The sequence below is a fragment of the Procambarus clarkii genome, chromosome 27 (assembly GCF_040958095.1).
Source record: "Procambarus clarkii isolate CNS0578487 chromosome 27, FALCON_Pclarkii_2.0, whole genome shotgun sequence".
Taxonomy (NCBI): Eukaryota; Metazoa; Arthropoda; class Malacostraca; order Decapoda; family Cambaridae; genus Procambarus; species Procambarus clarkii.
Window position 1 is genome coordinate 5966289 of NC_091176.1, and position 20982 is coordinate 5987270.

Here is a 20982-nt window from a genome sequence, read left to right on the forward strand (position 1 = left end):
GAGAGAGTTCATAGCGAGAGCGGATAACGATAGATCAGGACTGTTGATAGTCGGCGACTTCAACTTGAAATCCATAGACTGGGAAGCATATGAAGCTAAAACAGAAGATTTTTGGACCTGTAAATTTGTAGACCTCATCCTGGAAACATTCTTGTATCAACATGTTAAACAAGCTACGAGGATGAGGGAAGGGGACGTTCCCTCCATGCTAGATGTGATATTTACCAGGAAGGAGGAAGAAATATTTGACATTCAGTACCTTCCTCCCTTGGGTAAAAGTGACCATGTCTTTTTGGGAATCAAGTATGCAATGCATTATAATCTGGAAGAAAATAAGAAGGTTGATACAATTGAAAAACCTGACTTTAGGAGAGGACATTATGGCAACCTTAGAAAAATTTTTAGTGAGTATAATTGGACAGACTTGTTGCTAGGCAAGGAAGTGAATGAGATGTATGTCAAGTTTTGTGAAATATATGATAAAGGCACAAAAATTTTTTATACCAAAACAGAGATGCAGAACTAGGAAACAGGATTGGTTCAACAGAAATTGCAAGAGGGCCAGGGACCAAAAGACACAAAAATGGAATCAGTATAGGAAGAGGCCAAACCCCCAAACATACCAGCGATACAAAGATGCGAGAAACAACTAAACGGCAGTGATTAGAGAGGCAGAAAGAAATTTTGAAAAAGGGATTGCAGACAAATGTAAAAGAGAATCAGGTCTATTCTATAAATTCATAAACAACAAATTGCAGGTAAAGGATAATATTCAGAGGTTGAAAATGGGAAATAGATTCACAGAAAAAGAAACGGAAATGTGTGAAACATTAAACAAAAAGTTCCAAAGTGTGTTTGTACAAAATGAAATCTTCAGGGAACCAGACACAATAAGAATTCCAGAGAACAACATAGAGCACATAGAGGTGTCTAGAGATGAAGTGGAAAAAATGCTCAAGGAGCTAAATAAGAACAAAGCAGTTGGTCCAGATGGAGTTTCACCATGGGTTCTGAGAGAATGTGCACCTGAGCTCAGCATTCCACTTCAACTGATTTTTCAGGCATCTCTGTGTACAGGAGTTGTAGCTGATGTGTGGAAAAAGGCTAACATAGGTCCAATCTACAAAAGTGAAAGCAGGGAAGACCCCCCTTAATTATAGACCTGTATCATTGACAAGTGTAATAGTCAAAATATTGGAAAAAATAATTAAAACTAAATGGGTAGAACACCTGGAGAGAAATTATATAATATGAGATGGACAGTATGGTTTTCGATCTGGAAGATCCTGTGTATCGAATTTACTCAGTTTCTATGATCGAGCAAGAGAGATATTACAGGAAAGAGATGGTTGGGTTGACTGCATCTATCTGGACCTAAAAAAGGCTTTCGACAAAGTTTCACATAAGAGGTTGTTCTGGAAACTGGAAAATATAGGAGGGGTGACAGGTAAGCTTCTAACATGGATGAAAAATTTTCTGACTGATAGAAAAATGAGGGCTTAGAGAAATAGAGGGATAGAGAAAATGAGAGCAGAAAAATGAGAAAAAAGGAGGACTGACGAAAAAATGAGGAGAAAAATGAGATATTCGGGCATGGGGATTTTGGAGGTTGAACAGGGTCGTGGCTGCCAGATGAATGTGAGTGTCGTGAGCCCTATCCGGCCTTGTATTGCATTGGGCCATCTGTTGCGGTCGTATGTCTCATCCTCATCTTGAGACCTGCGGTACTGCCGCCTCCTGGGTAAGTCCCTGTTTTTACTTATCTGTGGGTAGTTGACTTCGGGAATCCAACAAGGCTTCCCACAGAAAACCAGCATTGAATGTAATGAAACGCCATTTTCTGGGCGAGCCTCGGAGGCTCCCTAACACGTTCCTGTTGGTTGTGTTCATCATTCTATGAACTGGGATGGCTCGCCTGAGTGGGCTTCCTCCCTCCTTCCCTAAAAAAACAAGCAGGCATGTTAGTTGTATGATGGTTTGCTTGTTTGTTTTCTTTTGCGGGAAGTTAATTTGCTCTGTTTGAACTTAGGTAAGAAATTTTACCACCTTGTGGTTTGTTTTGTTTCACCTATCTTTCTGGGTGCCCTCCCCTGTTGATGGCAAGTATGACATAGTCTCAATGTAGAGTGCTCATAGGGCACTGCTCCTCTGAGGGGACCAGGTTCTGGCTTGTGGTTCCCGAAAGGCACAAGAACTCCCTTGATTGATGACCTCAAACTAATATTGAACATGTCAGTTTGGATAGATTCAAGGAGTTTCTGGGGCTCGCCCAGAAAATGGAGTTTCATTACATTCAATGCTGGGTTTTTTACATATAAATTTCTCTTTAATCATTTTAAATCAAAGATTTTTATACCTAGATTCTTGATGCATTTTCAACACCGTAATAATGGCTCTGTAACCATAAATATATAAGCATACAACATTCACATTACTGTACAGTTCAAACATAATGGAAAACCTGTATTTTTAAGCATAGTAAATCACATTGGGCAGTCAGATAATATACTGTATAATTTGGATCGTTACTGGTAAAAAGCCAGATTTTTAGGTCGCAAGACATACTTGAACAGTGTCTTGACAAGTATTGCATAGTTGTGAAACATTGTTTATCAAACATAAAATGTTATCTGCGGATGGATTAGTGAAGTACAGCAATACAGTATATTTCAACATTTTTAATTTCTTTTATATAGTTTTAACTCATTACATTACTTCTATCCGGATCTTGGTGAATGAAGCATTTTATTAAAATATAAATATTTGTTTGATATCTGCAAGGCATGGAAGGTTGGCTTATCCCAAAACCTTAAAATAGTATGTGACAGAAATTTGGTGTGTGAACACTTGGCTTGGTCAGTAGCATTAACAAATTTGCTGCCTGTAATAAGTTATTTTGTTCGGTTGCATATGATCTTTACTCTTCAGATCCTACACTTTATAATAATGATATAATGGTTTTTGCAAGCACTGTAACATACTTGTAAAATTTAATGACAAATTGGTAACATGACATAAATTTGTTAAATGTGCTCCATGACAGATCTGTCAAACATACCTTGTGACAAATTGATGAAATATGCCATAGAATTTGATGGTAGACAGTGCTTTCTTTTGAGAAAAATGCCTAGTTGACAATTTTTTACTTGTACTTAGGTTACTAGTTTAATATAAAGAAAAAGTTGAAGGACATCCATGAATCAAATCTCTCGGATTTGTCAGATCATTTGCAAAATAAAAAGGAATATATGATATGAAATTACATGTCATATTAATGAGTCCACATTAGTTTAGTTACTCAGTACTGTACAGTAATCTATTTGTTATGACTGAATAATCTTAATGTTGATATACACAAGTCAACCTCTGATAACTAATACAGGTATTATTGTAAGCAATGCTATTTATCCTCCTAAGATAGAAACAAATACTGAAACATTGTAGAAGTATGAAATTGAACATACTGAACAAATCCCCAAGGACCGTGACGAGGATTCCAACCTACGTCTGTGAGCATCCCAGACGCTGCCTTGGGTAATTTTGTAATGAAGGGAGAACATACTGATACTCATTTTGTAGTGCAAGGTCATAATGAATTATAAATTTGTTTTTTCTAGAGTTTTTGTATGTACTCTAACTAAGAAGTTGTAAATAGCATGTTGCTGACTACAGAAATGTGTAACAGATGAGAGCTGTGACACTACACATGTAGTAACAATGGACAGCAGAATGAAGACAGCATCTATAAATATTCACTAACAAGGCAACAAATAAACAGTTGGTCAACACATTAACAACACCCAGGCTTAAATTGTTCAGTATCACTGACAGTTGGTAATTTTCCAAATACATGCTTCAAAATACCTGTGGTTGCTATCTCACACTTGAGTGTTTTTGCACTGAACCTGCTTAGTAAAATGATCAACGCGACCTGCACGTTGAAATGTCTCGAGAATAATACTGTCTGCGGCACGAGTATCATATGCCATAAGGAAACATGAATATCTCACATACTCCAAGCCTTTTCAGGTATGTCTTTATGGAGCAAAAGGTAGACTACATTGTATCACTTGTGTGCAGCAAGAACCAGATTATTTTGTTGGACACTGCTCATAAATAATTTTCTTAACATTTCCATCTGGATCATTTTGTAGAAAACCAGCGTAATGTCTTTGGTTTTCATATACAGTACTGTATTAGAAATTATCCTTCAGTGAAGCAGTGTGTTTCATGCACCACACATTGCAACATCTTGTTTCACTGTAACATCACTATAAAATCTCATAGTGACTTGGTGCCAGTCAAGCACAGGAGATTCCTTTACTTCCTTGCATTGGTATATTTCGTGTATGCTTTTTGAACTTAACTTCGTACCCCATATGTTGACCTCCCTAATTTCACCAATGAATTGTGAAGTAGGATCAAAATCTGTCAAATCAGGTAGCAGTGTCTGACCAATAATTGTTAGACCATTTCCTGGAAGTGTCATTTCATTGGGCAATACATTAGTCAATGTTCCAGCCAATTCTCCATTGATATAAACTGCAACCTGATGATTTTTACTGCTCCAAGTAAAAGTAAGATGGTACCATTGGTTTGTTCTAAATTCAAATGGTAGTTTTTTGAAGTGAAAATTTACATCATTTTCCTCATTACTTTGCTTTGAAGCTTGGGGCATTGCATTATTTGTACCACTTGATTCAACACTGAAGACTCTGTCCTCTAAGTATGGCTTTGAATCCTGCCCATGCATCCATTCTTCTGCTTCTTCTTGGGTGCCGACATAATGCACGGGACGAGGTAAAAGACCCTGAGCAATAAGTTCCTGTGGATTGGCATTCCAAACCAAATCATCAAGGTTAACTTCGTCCTGGCTTGGATTTGTTGACGTCTGCAGGGCACTACCATACGTAATGGGACGAGGTATATCCTTTGGAGATATGTATTGTGGGGGCAATTGCTCATGGAACAAATGTGTGGACTCTTGATAGTGTGACACCGGCTGTGCTGCCTCCTGGGAAACGAGCACTCCTGCTGGCTGATAAAGTTCATCCAATGAGGAAGTGTGTTCATCATTATCCCCTGCTGGAGAGTAATATGGAATATCATCTTCATCAATATGAAATACAGCAAATGAAGAATTATCTTGTTCGTGTCCAGGTACTTTTTTTAGGTTTTCCTCGACTTCTACTTTGAAACTCAAATCTGGACTCGCTTGAAAATTGGGTTTTGGGTCTCTTGTACGGTCACTCTGTTTTATTGCAGTTGGAAGGCCACTAAGCTCAGGTAGTAAAGGAGGACCAGCAAATACTGTTGCATTATGAATGTTATTTTGTTTTGATATATTGTGAAATTGAGTTGGCCTTTGAATTAATGGGGGATTGCTTGGTAATATAAATGGGAGATTTATTTGTTCTGGTGCAAGAGGAATATTACTTTGCTCAGGCACAGTTGGACGAATAGGCGACTGTGGTATGTCTGATGAAACCGGAGTTGACTTAACATTAATGGGTTCAGTTGGTTCGCCTTCATCGTTTGTCTTTGGCACAACTTTAGACTTGGGTTCAGTAACACTTGCTACCTGTGGACTTCCGTGTTGAATGACTGTTTGGGTCGTAATCTGTGATTTAATAGAGGTGGAAATTAAGTGGGGTTTTTCAATCTTTGAAGATATAGTTTCTTTATGAGTGGAAATTTCTGCAGCATCCTCACCTATGGGTATGTCACTACGGGATGGTGTTGGTGACAGAGGGTCTTCAGTGGGTAAAAGAACAGCTTCTTCCTCTTTAAAAAATGCTGGAGCAATGGTCTCTTCAAAGTTGACTTCAGGTTTTGTTGCATAGTGAACAGAAAATCTGTTTTCTTGAGTAGGTACATTGTCTCCTAAGTAATTTTCATTTGTTTCCTCTTCAATTGTTTGGGCAACTGCATCATGGATATCAGTAGACTGTTTTGACTTTGAAAACTCTACTGCCTGTTGTGTTTGGTAATATTGATACATTGTATTAAATGCTTCTTGATCAGTGATTGGAATGGAATACACTACAGCCGTGTCACCGTCCTTAACAGGGGCTACGCCCTTCATGGCACGGTTAAATTCGTCCATGTGGTGTGGAGCGATGCTCACTGATCTGTGCTTGCTCACAGCATTTTGTCCCCCTTGAGGTTTACTTGACCACTTGTCCAAGTAATTCTGACCCTTGCTTGATTTACTGTCTGCTGCGGTAGACCAAACAGAAACTTTAGACTTTTGTCCAGTAATTTGAGGCTTGTCTGTTACTTGTTCCTGATGATTGAAGTGAACTATTGAAACAAGATTAGGTTGCTTTGTGGTTGACCTGGTTGCTGTGATAAGCGTTGAATGCATTTGTGGAGGGGCTCGAGTGGTACTTGAAGGGGCAGTAGTGGTGGAAGTAGTGGTTGTGGTTGTGGGTTTTAATGTTGAAGATGCTAACGAAGGAGGTTGTGAACTGTTAGGGCGCTTGATTAGCTTCCAAAGAGGCATCCTTGTTGTATGACGAGATGGTCCTGTTGAACGATTAAGAAGTGACACCCGAGTTCTAGATCTTGGAACAGATGTAGTTGGTGGGGCAGTGAACCGACTAGTGGTGAAGCGTAAGTTGTTCAACAGCGAAGTGGTTGTGGGAAGTATCGTAGTTGAGGACCTTCTGGTGGTTGTAGCTGTTGTGGGTCGTCTAGTGATTGCAACTGTCGAGTGTCTTCTGGTGGTTGTAGTTGAGGGTATTCTGGTGGTTGTGGTTGTTGAGGGTCTTCTGGTAGTTGTGGTTGTTGAAGGTCTTCTGGTGGTTGTGGTTGAGGGTCTTCTGGTGGCTGTGGTTGTTGAGGGTCTTCTGGTGGTTGTGGTTGTTGAGGGTCTTCGAGTAGTTGTAGTTGTATATTCTGTTGGATGTTGAGTAGGGCTGATTATTTTATGTGTTGTCCTGGAATTTGGATGAAGGGATGCGAGTTGAGAAGGTCCATTGATTGTCTGTCTTACGGCAGGATGTGGCCTTGCAAATGTAGCTTCTGAAATAGGAGACTGTTGTGATGGTTGAGTATTAGTATAGAATGGTTCTCTAACATAATTTGGAGTCCAGCTGTTTGAACTAAGTTTAACTTCTGTTACTTGAGCTGTCCATGCCCCTGGATTACCTGGATTAATTTTTTGAGAACTAAGTTCCTCTATTGGGATTCTTTCTACTGTTTGGTTTGGTTTGGTTGTTTCCTTCACATGTGTTTCCTGTTTTGATTGCCAAATTGGTGACCATTCATTGGGTGATTGGGGTATTGATTGCTTTGGTGCTGCGGGCACATTCCAGTTGAAGAAAACGAAGTCATCATCCCCACTAGGCTCAGTTATAATGCGTGGTTCAGGCTCGGCTAAGTGAAGGTCATAGGGATCACTCTCCAACATTGCTAGTTCATAAGGGACATTAGTCCAGTCATCGTAGGACTCGGAGCGGGATACCCCAGCACGGACTGGTAGCAGATGAAGGCCAGCATTCAGTCCAGATGGTGAAGCCTCGAGGTCTGTCACACCCATCTTATCAACATCAACAAAGGTGTATGGTGTCCACGTGTCTTGCGAACGTCCCTTACGAGAATCTGCTAGGATGTCCACGATGTCCCCAAGTCCTGTACTGTAATCCACAGCATCACGTCTCACTCTGTGTAAATTTTCGGGCTCAGCAGGTGTCCATTGTGTACGAGGATGACGGTCTACTTGATGCAAGTGGTATTGCTTTACTGGTGAGGGACCACCCCACAAGACACCAAGCCCATCGTGTCGGAGGAAGAAAGCCACCTGGCTACTAGCATCTGGGGAGACAGTAGTAAGGATGGGAGCTACACCATCTGGAAAGGAAGTGACATTGATCCATGCAGAAAGGGTGAGATCCAAGAAGGGCGGTGGGGCAGTTATGAGGCGAGCGTAGCCCCCGTTCCCTACGACCAGTCGGTAGCTAGGGGTGGTAGTGTCCTTTGCTGCTGCGTCCACACTAACATACACTGTCAATACCAAAGCCAACCTGAAAAAAATTTGCAGTATTAATTGTGTGTTCTTCCACAGGAATAAGGGAACATGACAAAAATAAAGGAACATTTACTACATGTATTGAGGATGATAACTGTCTTGTTTCAGCATGAGAAGTGAAATTTGAGGACCATGGTGGATGGGTTATAAAGATCCTTAAATGCTTAGGAAATTAACCTCAGTATTTGTTTAGCTAAGCAAGTTAGAGATGAACTAGTAACAAAATTTCTTAAGATATTTCCTGATTAGGTTTCCATAGTTTAAAATATTGAATTACACTATGTGGCACATAATGAGTTCAGTAACTGGAATGCAATGATCTTTAAATTGATCAAGTTTTAATTGTGATAACTACTGACAATAGTTGTAGTGGTGGTGAATCAGAACAGCAGCTAAAATATGCATCTTGCAGGATGTGCAAGCTTATAAAAAGTTTACCTTCAAATCTGGGTTGTCACTGAATGAAACATTTAAACATTGCAACACAAATACTAATCATTAAAGTGTATTACCATAATACACTAGCCCTTGCACTGCTCACTTTTTAAATTTGACAACCCCACAATGTGCACACACAAAATTGGTCTGAAAATACATTTTCTTTTGACGTTGCTAATTAACATCCAGGAAGCATGAAAACCCAAGTTAAAAGTCTTTACTTATATGGTTTAGCTGTAGTGGCCCAGAGAAGTTGTGTTTTTGGGAGAAATTTGTTTCCTGTGGGGAGACCCATCAGTAGTGGGAAACAACACGTAGAGGTGCCGTTTTGCTTTTTTCGACGGCGCTTCTACGTGTCGTGTGTTTTTTGTTACCCCGTTGACCCTTGCACAGACATAGCTAATGGTCAATGATGTCACCAGCTAGCCGCTCAGTGACCCTGCATAGGCACGTTCAAAGGGATTAAAAAGTCGGTCTATGGCCTGTGTATTTCTGGTTACCACAGCAAGTGATTGCTAGACTTCTAGGTCCAGCCATTTCGCTCAAGGGGATTAAAAAATTTGGTTTATGAGTCGTGTATTTTTCGTTACCCCGGGTGAACCTGCACAGACATCGCTAATGGTCAATGACGTCAGACAATCTTCCTTGTATGAGACTATTATTGTTTCTTAACCAAAAACATCAACTGCCTCTTATATATAAACTGCAGTAAGACTATTCCCTATTAATATCCCCTTTCATCTCCATTTATACTCTTCAATAATGATATTAATATTCAGAAGGACCTGGAAGCTTTATATTTACAGTATAGTGTCCATCCAAAGATGGTTTAATAACCATAGGAATGAATAAAATCCACCATGAGCCATTTGCATGTAGCAAAGGGGAAGCAACACAGAACATGAACTAACATGTATCTCAGCATTCACCCCTGTTACCAAACCAGTATTTACCCATGTGTCTCATTTTTTCCTAAATCTAAAACTTATCCAATTTATAACCATTGTTTCGTGTTCTGTCTTATGTTGATATTTTTAATGGGCTATGAATATCCCCTTTGTCATGTCCATTCAGTCACACCTCTATCATGTCACCCCTATTTCTTCACCTTTCTAGAGAATATAATTTAAGCTTTGTCAATCTTTCTTCAAGGATCGTTTTATTGAGTATAGGCCAAATATAAATGAAAACCCGCTATTAGCCATTTGTATGAAAACAGACCCCCAGGCATGGTGACTTCAATAGGGGACTCAGTAGTAATCCAACTCTTACTAGCTCTAGTTGCCCTTGGGAGGTGGTGATCTTTTAGGGGGGGGGGGTAGTTAAATACCCCAAAATTACCATCTCTTTTAAAGGTCTGAGTTTGGTGTAGTGGGTTAAAGGCGCACCTGTTATGCCAGTTGCTGTAAGGCTTCTGTGCTGGCTAGGGTTCGAGTCTCCTGGTGGAAAAGTGTTGTAAAGTTGTAAAACTTCACTTGCGTGTTTAGGCAAGTTAGTGCATTAAGCATAGACACAGTGTTCTCCCATATTAAGAGGGACTTGATGAAAGAACCTGAGTGACCTCTCACTAGCTCTAGTTGCCCTTGGGAGGTGGTGATCTTTAAGGGAGTTAAATACCCCAAAATTACCATCTCTTTTAAGGGTCTGAGTTTGATGTAGTGGGTTAAAGGCGTACCTGTTATGCCAGTTGCTGTAAGACTTCTGTGCTGGCTAGGGATCAAGTCTCCTGGTGGGAAAGTGTTCTAAAGTTCTAAAGAAAAAAAAAAATATATATATATATATATATATTATATATATATATATTATTTATATATATATATATATGTCGTACCTAATAGCCAGAACGCACTTCTCAGCCTACTATTCAAGGCCCGATTTGCCTAATAGCCAAGTTTTCATGAATTAATGTTTTTTCGTCTACCTAACCTACCTAACCTAAACTAGCTTTTTTTGGCTACCTAACCTAACCTTACCTCTAAATATAGGTTTGGTTAGGTTAGGTAGGGTTGGTTAGGTTCGGTCATATATCTAACGTTAATTTTAACTCCAATAAAAAAAAAATGACCTCATACATTGAGAAAAGGGTTACTTTATCATTTCATAAGAAAAAAATTATAGTAAATATATTAATTCAGGAAAACTTGGCTTATTAGGCAAATCGGGCCTTGAATAGTAGGCTGAGAAGTGAGTTCTGGCTACTAGGTACGACATATATATATATATATATATATATATATATATATATATATATATATATATATATATATATATATATATATATATATATATATATATATATATATATATATATATATATATATATATATATATATATATATATATATATATATATATATATATATATATATATATATATATATATATATATATATATATATATATATATATAATATATATATAATATATATATAATATATATATAATATATATATATATATATATATATATATATATATATATATATATATATATATATATATATATGTCGTACCTAGTAGCCAGAACTCACTTCTCAGCCTACTATGCAAGGCCCGATTTGCCTAATAAGCCAAGTTTTCATGAATTAATGTTTTTTCGTCGACCTAACCTACCTAACCTAACCTAACCTAGCTTTTTTTGGCTACCTAACCTAACCTTACCTATATATATAGGTTAGGTTAGGTTAGGTAGGGTTGGTTAGGTTCGGTCATATATCTACGTTAATTTTAACTCCAATAAAAAAAAATTGACCTCATACATAGTGAAAAGGGTAGCTTTATCATTTCATAAGAAAAAAATTATAGTAAATATATTAATTCAGGAAAACTTGGCTTATTAGGCAAATCGGGCCTTGAATAGTAGGCTGAGAAGTGAGTTCTGGCTACTAGGTACGACATATATATATATATATATATATATATGTCGTACCTAATAGCCAGAACGCACTTCTCAGCCTACTATGCAAGGCCCGATTTGCCTAATAAGCCAAGTTTTCCTGAATTAATATATTTTCTCTAATTTTTTTCTTATGAAATGATAAAGCTACCCATTTCATTATGTATGAGGTGAATTTTTTTTATTGGAGTTAAAATTAACGTAGATATATGACCGAACCTAACCAACCCTACCTAACCTAACCTAACCTATCTTTATAGGTTAGGTTAGGTTAGGTAGCCAAAAAAGTTAGGTTAGGTTAGGTTAGGTAGGTTAGGTAGTCGAAAAACAATTATTTCGTGAAAACTTGGCTTATTAGGCAAATCGGGCCTTGCATACTAGGCAGAGAAGTGCGTTCTGGCTACTAGGTACGACATATATATATATGTATATATATATATATATATATATATATATATATATATATATGTCGTACCTAGTAGCCAGAACGCACTACGCAGCCTACTATGCAAAGCCCGATTTGCCTAATAAGCCAAGTTTTCCTGAATTAATATATTTTCTCAATTTTTTTCTTATGAAATGATAAAGCTACCCATTTCATTATGTATGAGGTCAATTTTTTTTTATTGGAGTTAAAATTAACTTAGATATATGACCGAACCTAACCAACCCTACCTAACCTAACCTATCTTTATAGGTTAGGTTAGGTTAGGTAGCCAAAAAAGTTAGGTTAGGTTAGGTTAGGTAGGTTAGGTAGTCGAAAAACAATTAATTCATGAAAACTTGGCTTATTAGGCAAATCGGGCCCTGCATAGTAGGCTGAAAAGTGAGTTCTGGCTACTAGGTACGACATATATATATATATATATATATATATATATATATATATATATATATATATATATATATATATATATATATAGATAGATTAGATATATCTATCTATCTATCTATCTATCTATCTATCTCTGTTGTCGGCAAGATATTGTGGAAACCCACAATATCTGCTAGATATAAATTGTCCAACTTACTTCGTAATTTTTTTCCTTAAACGTGTTTTTTGTGAATTATTTATTAATTTTATTATTTGTCATCATAATATGTACTGTTTCATTAATCGCTAATTGCCTGTGTAGAATGTGAACTTTTGAACTTTCAAGTGGAAATGTTATTATATAGGTCTTGAGACAATGTTTCCCTGTGCCCAAGGTTGTTAGTATATTCTGAAAACCTAATATGGTGTGGTATACCATTGTTGCTTCTGTCCATCATCATCTCTCATGATGGGGTTCACGGTAATTGCCATGACCCTGGCTTGGCTTCCGGTGCCGACAACCAGTTGGGTGACAATTTGGGGGAGCTGATGTAGGTTAAGGTGAAAGTTGGGGTCGAGTTGCACGCACTCGGCACCCTGATGCTTCCACCTTGCTGTAGTGGACATGACCAGCACATGCTTCGCGAGATACGCATCTCTGCATCCCGACCATCAGAGATGCAGTTTGATGGCTCGGTTAGTCTAAAATATAACGTGTCAGTAGACGAGTGGTTGTCATTACATGGGGCCTACATACTTGGCAGGGAGGAAATTCTCCCCTAATTAGCTGTTAACAATGGAGGAGAAATTGTGCCATAATCTGAACAACGTTTTCTGAGGTGTAATATTGCAAGAATGTCGAGGTGTGGAACTCGACACAGACTGCACGGTACGTGTTCACTAAGATGGGAATACTTACACACGACTCCGGAAGCCTTGGAGAAAGTGTTACCAAGTCTAGCGAGACCCGATATGAATGCGCTTCCATATTCCAGGTGTGGGAAAGATGGAGGGAAGAAGCACGTGAAAATGAGAAATATTGAAATACAGACCTTTCTTTCAATGATTGTTTTTATGTTGCATTGAAATTTTATACCTAGATTGTAAATATTACGCATGATAAAGTAGGTTGTTATCCTAAATGAATTCAAGGTTCTCGGATTCCATTTCAGGGTGGGTTAGAAATGGTTGGGCACATTGACTTTTACCTAATGCCTCAGTTTATCTATCTTGAGGTTATCTTGAGATGATTTCGGGGCTATGCATCCCCGCGGCCTGGTCCACGATCAGGCCTCCTTTTTGTTACACATCACTCAGGAAGCAGCCTGTAGTACTTGTCTAACTCCCAGGTACCTATTTACTGCTAGGAGAACAGAGGCATCAGGGTGAAAGAAACTGCCCATTTGTTTCTGCCGCCGTCAGGAATCGAACCCTGTCCCTTAGGACTACGACCCCCGAGCGCTATCCACACAGACACAAGGCCCCCGCAGCAGGGTGTGTGTGTGTGTGTGTGTGTGTGTGTGTGTGTGTGTGTGTGTGTGTGTGTGTGTGTGTGTGTGTGTGTGTGTGTACTCACCTAGTTGTGTTTGCGGGGGGGTTGAGCTCTGGCTTTTTGGTCCCGCCTCTCAACCGTCAATCAACAGGTGTACAGATTCCTGAGCCTATTGGGCTCTATCATATCTACACTTGAAACTGTGTATGGAGTCAGCCTCCACCGCATTACTTCCTAATGCATTCCATTTGTCAACCACTCTGACACTAAAAAAGTTCTTTCTAATATCTCTGTGGCTCATTTGGGCACTCAGTTTCCACCTGTGTCCCCTAGTGCGTGTGTCCCTTGTGTTAAATAGCCTGTCTTTATCAACCCTGTCGATTCCCTTGAGAATCTTGAATGTGGTGATCATGTCCCCCCTAACTCTTCTGCCTTCCAACGAAGTGAGGGTTAATTCCCGTAGTCTCTCCTAGTAGCTCATACCTCTCAGCTCAGGTACTAGTCTGGTGGCAAACCTTTGAACCTTCTCCAGTTTAGTCTTATCCTTGACTAGATATGGACTCCATGCTAGGGCTGCATACTCCAGGATTGGCCTGACATATGTGGTATACAAAGTTCTGAATGATTCTTTACACAAGTTTCTGAATGCCGTTCGTATGTTGGCCAGCCTGGCATATGCCGCTGATGTTATCCTCTTGATATGTGCTGCAGGAGACAGGTCTGGCGTGATATCAACCCCCAAGTCTTTTTCTTTCTCTGACTCCTGAACAATTTCCTCTCCCAGATGATACCTTGTATCTGGCCTCCTGCTCCCTACACCTATCTTCATTACATTACATTTGGTTGGGTTAAACTCTAACAACCATTTGTTTGACCATTCCTTCAGCTTGTCTAGGTCTTCTTGAAGCCTCAAACAGTCCTCTTCTGTTTTAACCCTTCTCATAATATTGGCGTCTTTAGCAAACATTGAGAGGAATGAGTCTATACCCTCTGGGAGATCATTTACGTATATCAGAAACAGGATAGGTCCAAGCACAGAGCCCTGTGGGACTCCACTGGTGACTTCACGCCATTCTGAGGTCTCACCCCTCACAGTAACTCTCTGCTTCCTATTGCTTAGGTACTCCCTTATCCACTGGAGTGCCCTACCAGTTACTCCTGCCTGTTTCTCCAGCTTATGCAACAGCCTTTTATGGGGTACTGTGTCAAAGGCTTTCCGACAGTCAAAAAAAATGCAGTCCGCCCATCCTTCTCTTTCTTGCTTAATCTTTGTCACCTGATCGTAGAATTCTATCAAGCCTGTAAGGCAAGATTTACCCTCCCTGAACCCATGTTGATGGGTTGTCACGAAGTCTCTTCTCTCCAGATGTGTTACTAGGTTTTTTCTCACAATCTTCTCCATCACCTTGCATAGTATACAAGTTAAGGATACTGGCCTGTAGTTCAGTGCCTCTTGTTTGTCACCCTTTTTGTATATTGGTACTGCATTGGCAGTCTTCCATATTTCTGGTAGGTCTCCCGTTTCCAGTGACCTACTATACACTATGGAGAGTGGCAAGCAAAGTGCTCCTGCACACTCTTTCAATACCCATGGTGAGATTCCGTCCGGCCCAACAGCTTTTCTCACATCCAGCTCCAATAGGTGCTTCTTGACCTCATCTCTTGTAATTTCGAACCTTTCCAAGGTCACCTGGTTTGCTGCCATCTCTTCTAGCGCCATGACTTCTCCCCGTTCTATTGTAAAGACCTCCTGGAACCTTTTGTCGAGTTCTTCACACACCTCTTTGTCATTCTCTGTGTACCTGTCCTCGCCCACCCTAAGTTTCATCACCTGTTCCTTCACTGTTGTCACCTGTTCCTTCACTGTGTGTGTGTAATTACCTAAGTGTAATTACCTAAGTGTAGTTACAGGATGAGAGCTACGCTCGTGGTGTCCCGTCTTCCCAGCACTCTTTGTCATATAACGCTTTGAAACTACCGACGGTCTTGGCCTCCACCACCTTCTCACTTAACTTGTTCCAACCGTCTACCACTCTATTTGCGAAGGTGAATTTTCTTATATTTCTTCGGCATCTGTGTTTAGCTAGTTTAAATCTATGACCTCTTGTTCTTGAAGTTCCAGGTCTCAGGAAGTCTTCCCTGTCGATTTTATCAATTCCTGTTACTATTTTGTACGCAGTGATCATATCACCTCTTTTTCTTCTGTCTTCTAGTTTTGGCATATTTAATGCTTCTAACCTCTCCTCGTAGCTCTTGCCCTTCAGTTCTGGGAGCCACTTAGTAGCATGTCTTTGCACCTTTTCCAGTTTGTTGATGTGCTTCTTAAGATATGGGCACCACACAACAGCTGCATATTCTAGCTTTGGCCTAACAAAAGTCATGAACAATTTCTTTAGTATATAGCCATCCATGTATTTAAATGCAATTCTGAAGTTAGAAAGCATTGCATAGGCTCCTTGCACAATATTCTTTATGTGGTCCTCAGGTGATAGTTTTCTATCTAGAACCACTCCTAGATCTCTTTCTTTATCAGAATTCTTTAAAGATTTCTCACATAATATATAGGTTGTGTGGGGTCTATGTTCTCCTATTCCACATTCCATAACATGACATTTATTAACATTAAATTCCATTTGCCAAGTGGTGCTCCATATACTTATTTTGTCCAGGTCTTCTTGAAGGGCATGACAGTCATCTAAATTTCTTATCCTTCCTATTATCTTAGCATCATCAGCAAACATGTTCATATAATTCTGTATACCAACTGGTAGATCATTTATGTACACAATAAACATCACTGGTGCAAGAACTGAACCCTGTGGTACTCCACTTGTGACATTTCTCCATTCCGATACATTACCTCTGATTACTGCCCTCATTTTTCTATCAGTCAGAAAATTTTTCATCCATGATAGAAGCTTACCTGTCACCCCTCCAATATTTTCCAGTTTCCAGAACAACCTCTTATGTGGAACTCTGTCGAAAGCCTTTTTTAGGTCCAGATAGATGCAGTCAACCCAACCATCTCTTTCCTGTAATATCTCTGTGGCTCGATCATAGAAACTGAGTAAATTCGATACACAGGATCTTCCAGATCGAAAACCATACTGTCTGTCTGATATTATATCATTTCTCTCTAGGTGTTCTACCCATTTAGTTTTGATTAGTTTTTCCAATACTTTCACTATTACACTTGTCAATGATACAGGTCTATAATTGAGGGGGTCTTCCCTGCTGCCACTTTGGTAGATTGGAACTATGTTAGCCTGTTTCCACCCGTCTGCTACGATTCCTGTACACAGGGATGCCTGAAAGATCAGGTGAAGTGGAATGCTGAGCTCAGATGCACATTCTCTCAGAACCCATGGTGAAACGCCATCTGGGCCAACTGCTTTGTTCTTACCGAGCTCCTTGAGCATTTTTTCCACTTCGTCTCTAGACACCTCTATGTGTTCTATGTTGTTCTCTGGAATTCTTATTGTATCTGGTTCCCTAAAGATTTCATTTTGTACAAACACACTTTGGAACTTTTCGTTTAGTGTTTCACACATTTCCTTTTCATCTTCCGTGAATCTATTTCCCATTTTCAACCTCTGAATATTATCCTTTACCTGCAATTTGTTGTTTATGAATTTATAGAATAGACCTGGTTCTGTTTTACATTTGTCCGCAATCCCTTTTTCAAAATTTCTTTCTGCCTCTCTCCTCACTGCCGTGTAGTTGTTTCTCGCATCTTTGTATCGCTGGTATGTTTGGGGGTTCGGCCTCTTCCTGTATTGATTCCATGTGTGTGTGTGTGTGTGTGTGTGTGTGTGTGTGTGTGTGTGTGTGTGTGTGTGTGTGTGTGTGTGTGTGATTTCCGCTGGGAAATCCACAATATTAATGTAAACCTTCTATATCCTATCCAAAGATGGTTCATTAACCTGGAAATGTACCAAGTGGCCCTTGGGCCTAAGGTTACCCACAGGTAGCACTGCCAGACATTTTGTTTTTAAAGCGACGTAATTTGACTCTCAATAAAAACAGAAGGGTTTGAACAACATATCCCGTGCACGCGCATGGGGACTTAACCGTTGGCTTGGCTGAACTATTGTTGTGGTCAGTTACTGGTTATATGGTTCTTGATTTGAGCATGTGTACTGTTGGTGGGGAGAGGGGGGAGTCCAGCTGGCTAATGGGGGTGTGTTGACAGTCTTCTGAACTGTGGCTCAGTTGAGTGTTTTGTCGGCGGCACCTGTCACTACTCTCCATCTTAACATACTAAGAAGGTTAGGTGAGGTCGGTGTTTTCTATGAAACTTTAAAAGGTAAACTAAAATATTCACAATCAATTAGTATGTCACATATGCACTTATTAAATAAGCCAATATTGACTGTAAGCAAGTGGGAGAATGGGTTGTGATCTTTCTCGACCATACACATTTGTTATATATAATCTACTCATGCGAAGAAAGGTGGGGATGAAACACACAGGTTCTAAGCCGGATTCCATTTGATGTTGTTATTCAGCTGTTGTGCTGCTGCTGCTGCCTCTGGATACATTACGAAAGATGAAAGTGATATAACCTACATTTCTTATTTTCAAAGTAATTTTAAAAATGAAACAATTACTTGACATGAACGATTAGTTTTAAGTTGTGTGATTGTTCAAGAGGCAGTTGTAGTAATACGATAATTTGAAGTACCCTCGAGGTGCAATGCTATATTCCCTTCCCTTCACTTATGTACTTTCCTCACTGTACATCACTTACATGTGGCAGGAGGTCCGGGAATGATAGATAGTGCCGCTCATGATGGGTGTGTGAGGGTATGTTGTTTATACTCGCTTGGTTGGTCTTAGTAAATGTTTATACTTCACAAGGATGATAGGCGGACACTTTGGCCAGGTGAGAGGTATACTGTAGTGGGACAGTCACTAGGATGATGATGAGAGGCATACTGTAGTGGGACAGTCACCAGGATGATGATGATGAGGTATACTGTAGTGGGACAGTCACCAGGATGGTGATGAGAGGTATACTGTAGTGGACCAGTCACTAGGATGATGATGAGAGGCATACTGTAGTGGGACAGTCACTAGGATGGTGATGAGAGGTATACTGTAGTGGGACAGTCACTAGGATGATGATGATGAGGTATACTGTAGTGGGCCAGTCACTAGGATGGTGATGAGAGGTATACTGTAGTGGGCCAGTCACTAGGATGGTGATGAGAGGTATACTGTAGTGGGCCAGTCACCAGGATGATGATGATGAGGTATACTGTAGTGGGACAGTCACCAGGATGGTGATGAGAGGTATACTGTAGTGGACCAGTCACTAGGATGATGATGAGAGGCATACTGTAGTGGGACAGTCACTAGGATGGTGATGAGAGGTATACTGTAGTGGGACAGTCACTAGGATGATGATGATGAGGTATACTGTAGTGGGCCAGTCACTAGGATGGTGATGAGAGGTATACTGTAGTGGGCCAGTCACTAGGATGGTGATGAGAGGTATACTGTAGTGGGCCAGTCACCAGGATGATGATGAGAGGTATACTGTAGTGGGTCAGTCACTAGGATGATGATGAGAGGTATACTGTAGTGGGCCAGTCACTAGGATGGTGATGAGAGGTATACTGTAGTGGGCCAGTCACTAGGATGGTGATGAGAGGTATACTGTAGTGGGACAGTCACTAGGATGATGATGAGAGGTATACTGTAGTGGGCCAGTCACTAGGATGATGATGAGAGGTATACTGTAGTGGGACAGTCACTAGGATGATGATGAGAGGTATACTGTAGTGGGACAGTCACCAGGATGATGATGAGAGGTATACTGTAGTGGGACAGTCACTAGGATGATGATGAGAGGTATACTGTAGTGGGACAGTCACTAGGATGATGATGAGAGGTATACTGTAGTGGGCCAGTCACCAGGATGATGATGAGAGGTATACTGTAGTGGGCCAGTCACTAGGATGATGATGAGAGGTATACTGTAGTGGGCCAGTCACCAGGATGGTGATGAGAGGTATACTGTAGTGGGCCAGTCACTAGGATGATGATGAGAGGTATACTGTAGTGGGACAGTCACTAGGATGATGAGAGGTATACTGTAGTGGGACAGTCACTAGGATGGTGATGAGAGGTATACTGTAGTGGGACAGTCACTAGGATGGTGATGAGAGGTATACTGTAGTGGGCCAGTCACTAGGATGATGATGAGAGGTATACTGTAGTGGACCAGTCACCATGATGATGATGAGAGGTATACTGTAGTGGGACAGTCACTAGGATGATGATGAGAGGTATACTGTAGTGGGACAGTCACTAGGATGATGATGAGAGGTATACTGTAGTGGGCCAGTCACCAGGATGATGATGAGAGGTATACTGTAGTGGGCCAGTCACCAGGATGATGATGAGAGGTATACTGTAGTGGGCCAGTCACCAGGATGATGATGAGAGGTATACTGTAGTGGGCCAGTCACTAGGATGATGATGAGAGGTATACTGTAGTGGGCCAGTCACTAGGATGATGATGAGAGGTATACTGTAGTGGGACAGTCACCAGGATGATGATGAGAGGTCCCCCCTCCCATCCATCCCATCCCCCACCCTCCCCTCCCAATCCCCTTCTATATCACTATCCTACAATATTGCTAATACCATAGTAGGAGCGAGTGTTAACATGTTTATAATATTAAATGACATTCACACACAATGTAATCAAAATGTTTATTCAGGTCAAAGTACATACATAGAAGATAAGTTAGAAACATAATGTTGGATATATAGGTAGAGTTAGTACATACAATACCTAAAGCCACTTATAATAGTCTCTGTTCGAATTTGAGAGTTCGCCATCAGTTTTCTTTTGAGTGGCAGGTTCATTTCAGAATATAATTTACGTGCTTTATGGGATGACGGTCGTAGTCTAAATAGGAAATATATATTAGTTTTCCCAAGTTTAATAAATAAAGGTGTATATTGCTATAAGAAAAAATTGTTATTGCTTAAGTATTTGCGTGTAGTGCGCGGGCATTATGGTTTGGGGGGGGGGAGCCTGGCGCGGCTGTTGCTTTTTTTTTGGGGGGGGTGGGGGGTGGGGCGGGAGGGGGAGTAAAGAGGAAGGAGAGACATAGGTGAAGGGAAGTATAGAAGTGGGAAATACAGTGAGAGGTATGAAAGCATGCGGGCTGTCCGCCTTGCTGACACGATGTGTGGGTGTTGGCAGCTAAGCTAAGCTGGCTCCCTCTTGTCAGGGCTCCCACTCCAAGTGAGGGTAGGCCTAAGTGTCTCCTTCAAACTTTACACACACACACA

The 20982-nt window shown here is 40.2% G+C and overlaps 2 protein-coding genes across 4 annotated transcripts in view; one reads left to right on the top strand and one right to left on the bottom strand.

The window, feature by feature from the left end:
- LOC123762748 (NBAS subunit of NRZ tethering complex-like) overlaps positions 1–20982 on the top strand; it is a 504795-nt gene that overhangs the window by 164488 nt on the left and 319325 nt on the right. The window lies entirely within an intron of this gene.
- Positions 4119–20982, bottom strand: part of LOC123762815 (mucin-12-like) — a 72310-nt gene continuing 55446 nt past the window's right edge. Inside the window, exon 2 of the mRNA XM_069332296.1 lies at positions 4119–8027. Coding sequence (XP_069188397.1) covers positions 4229–8027 — 3799 coding nt within the window. The 3' untranslated portion in view covers positions 4119–4228. The remainder of the gene's footprint in view (positions 8028–20982) is intronic.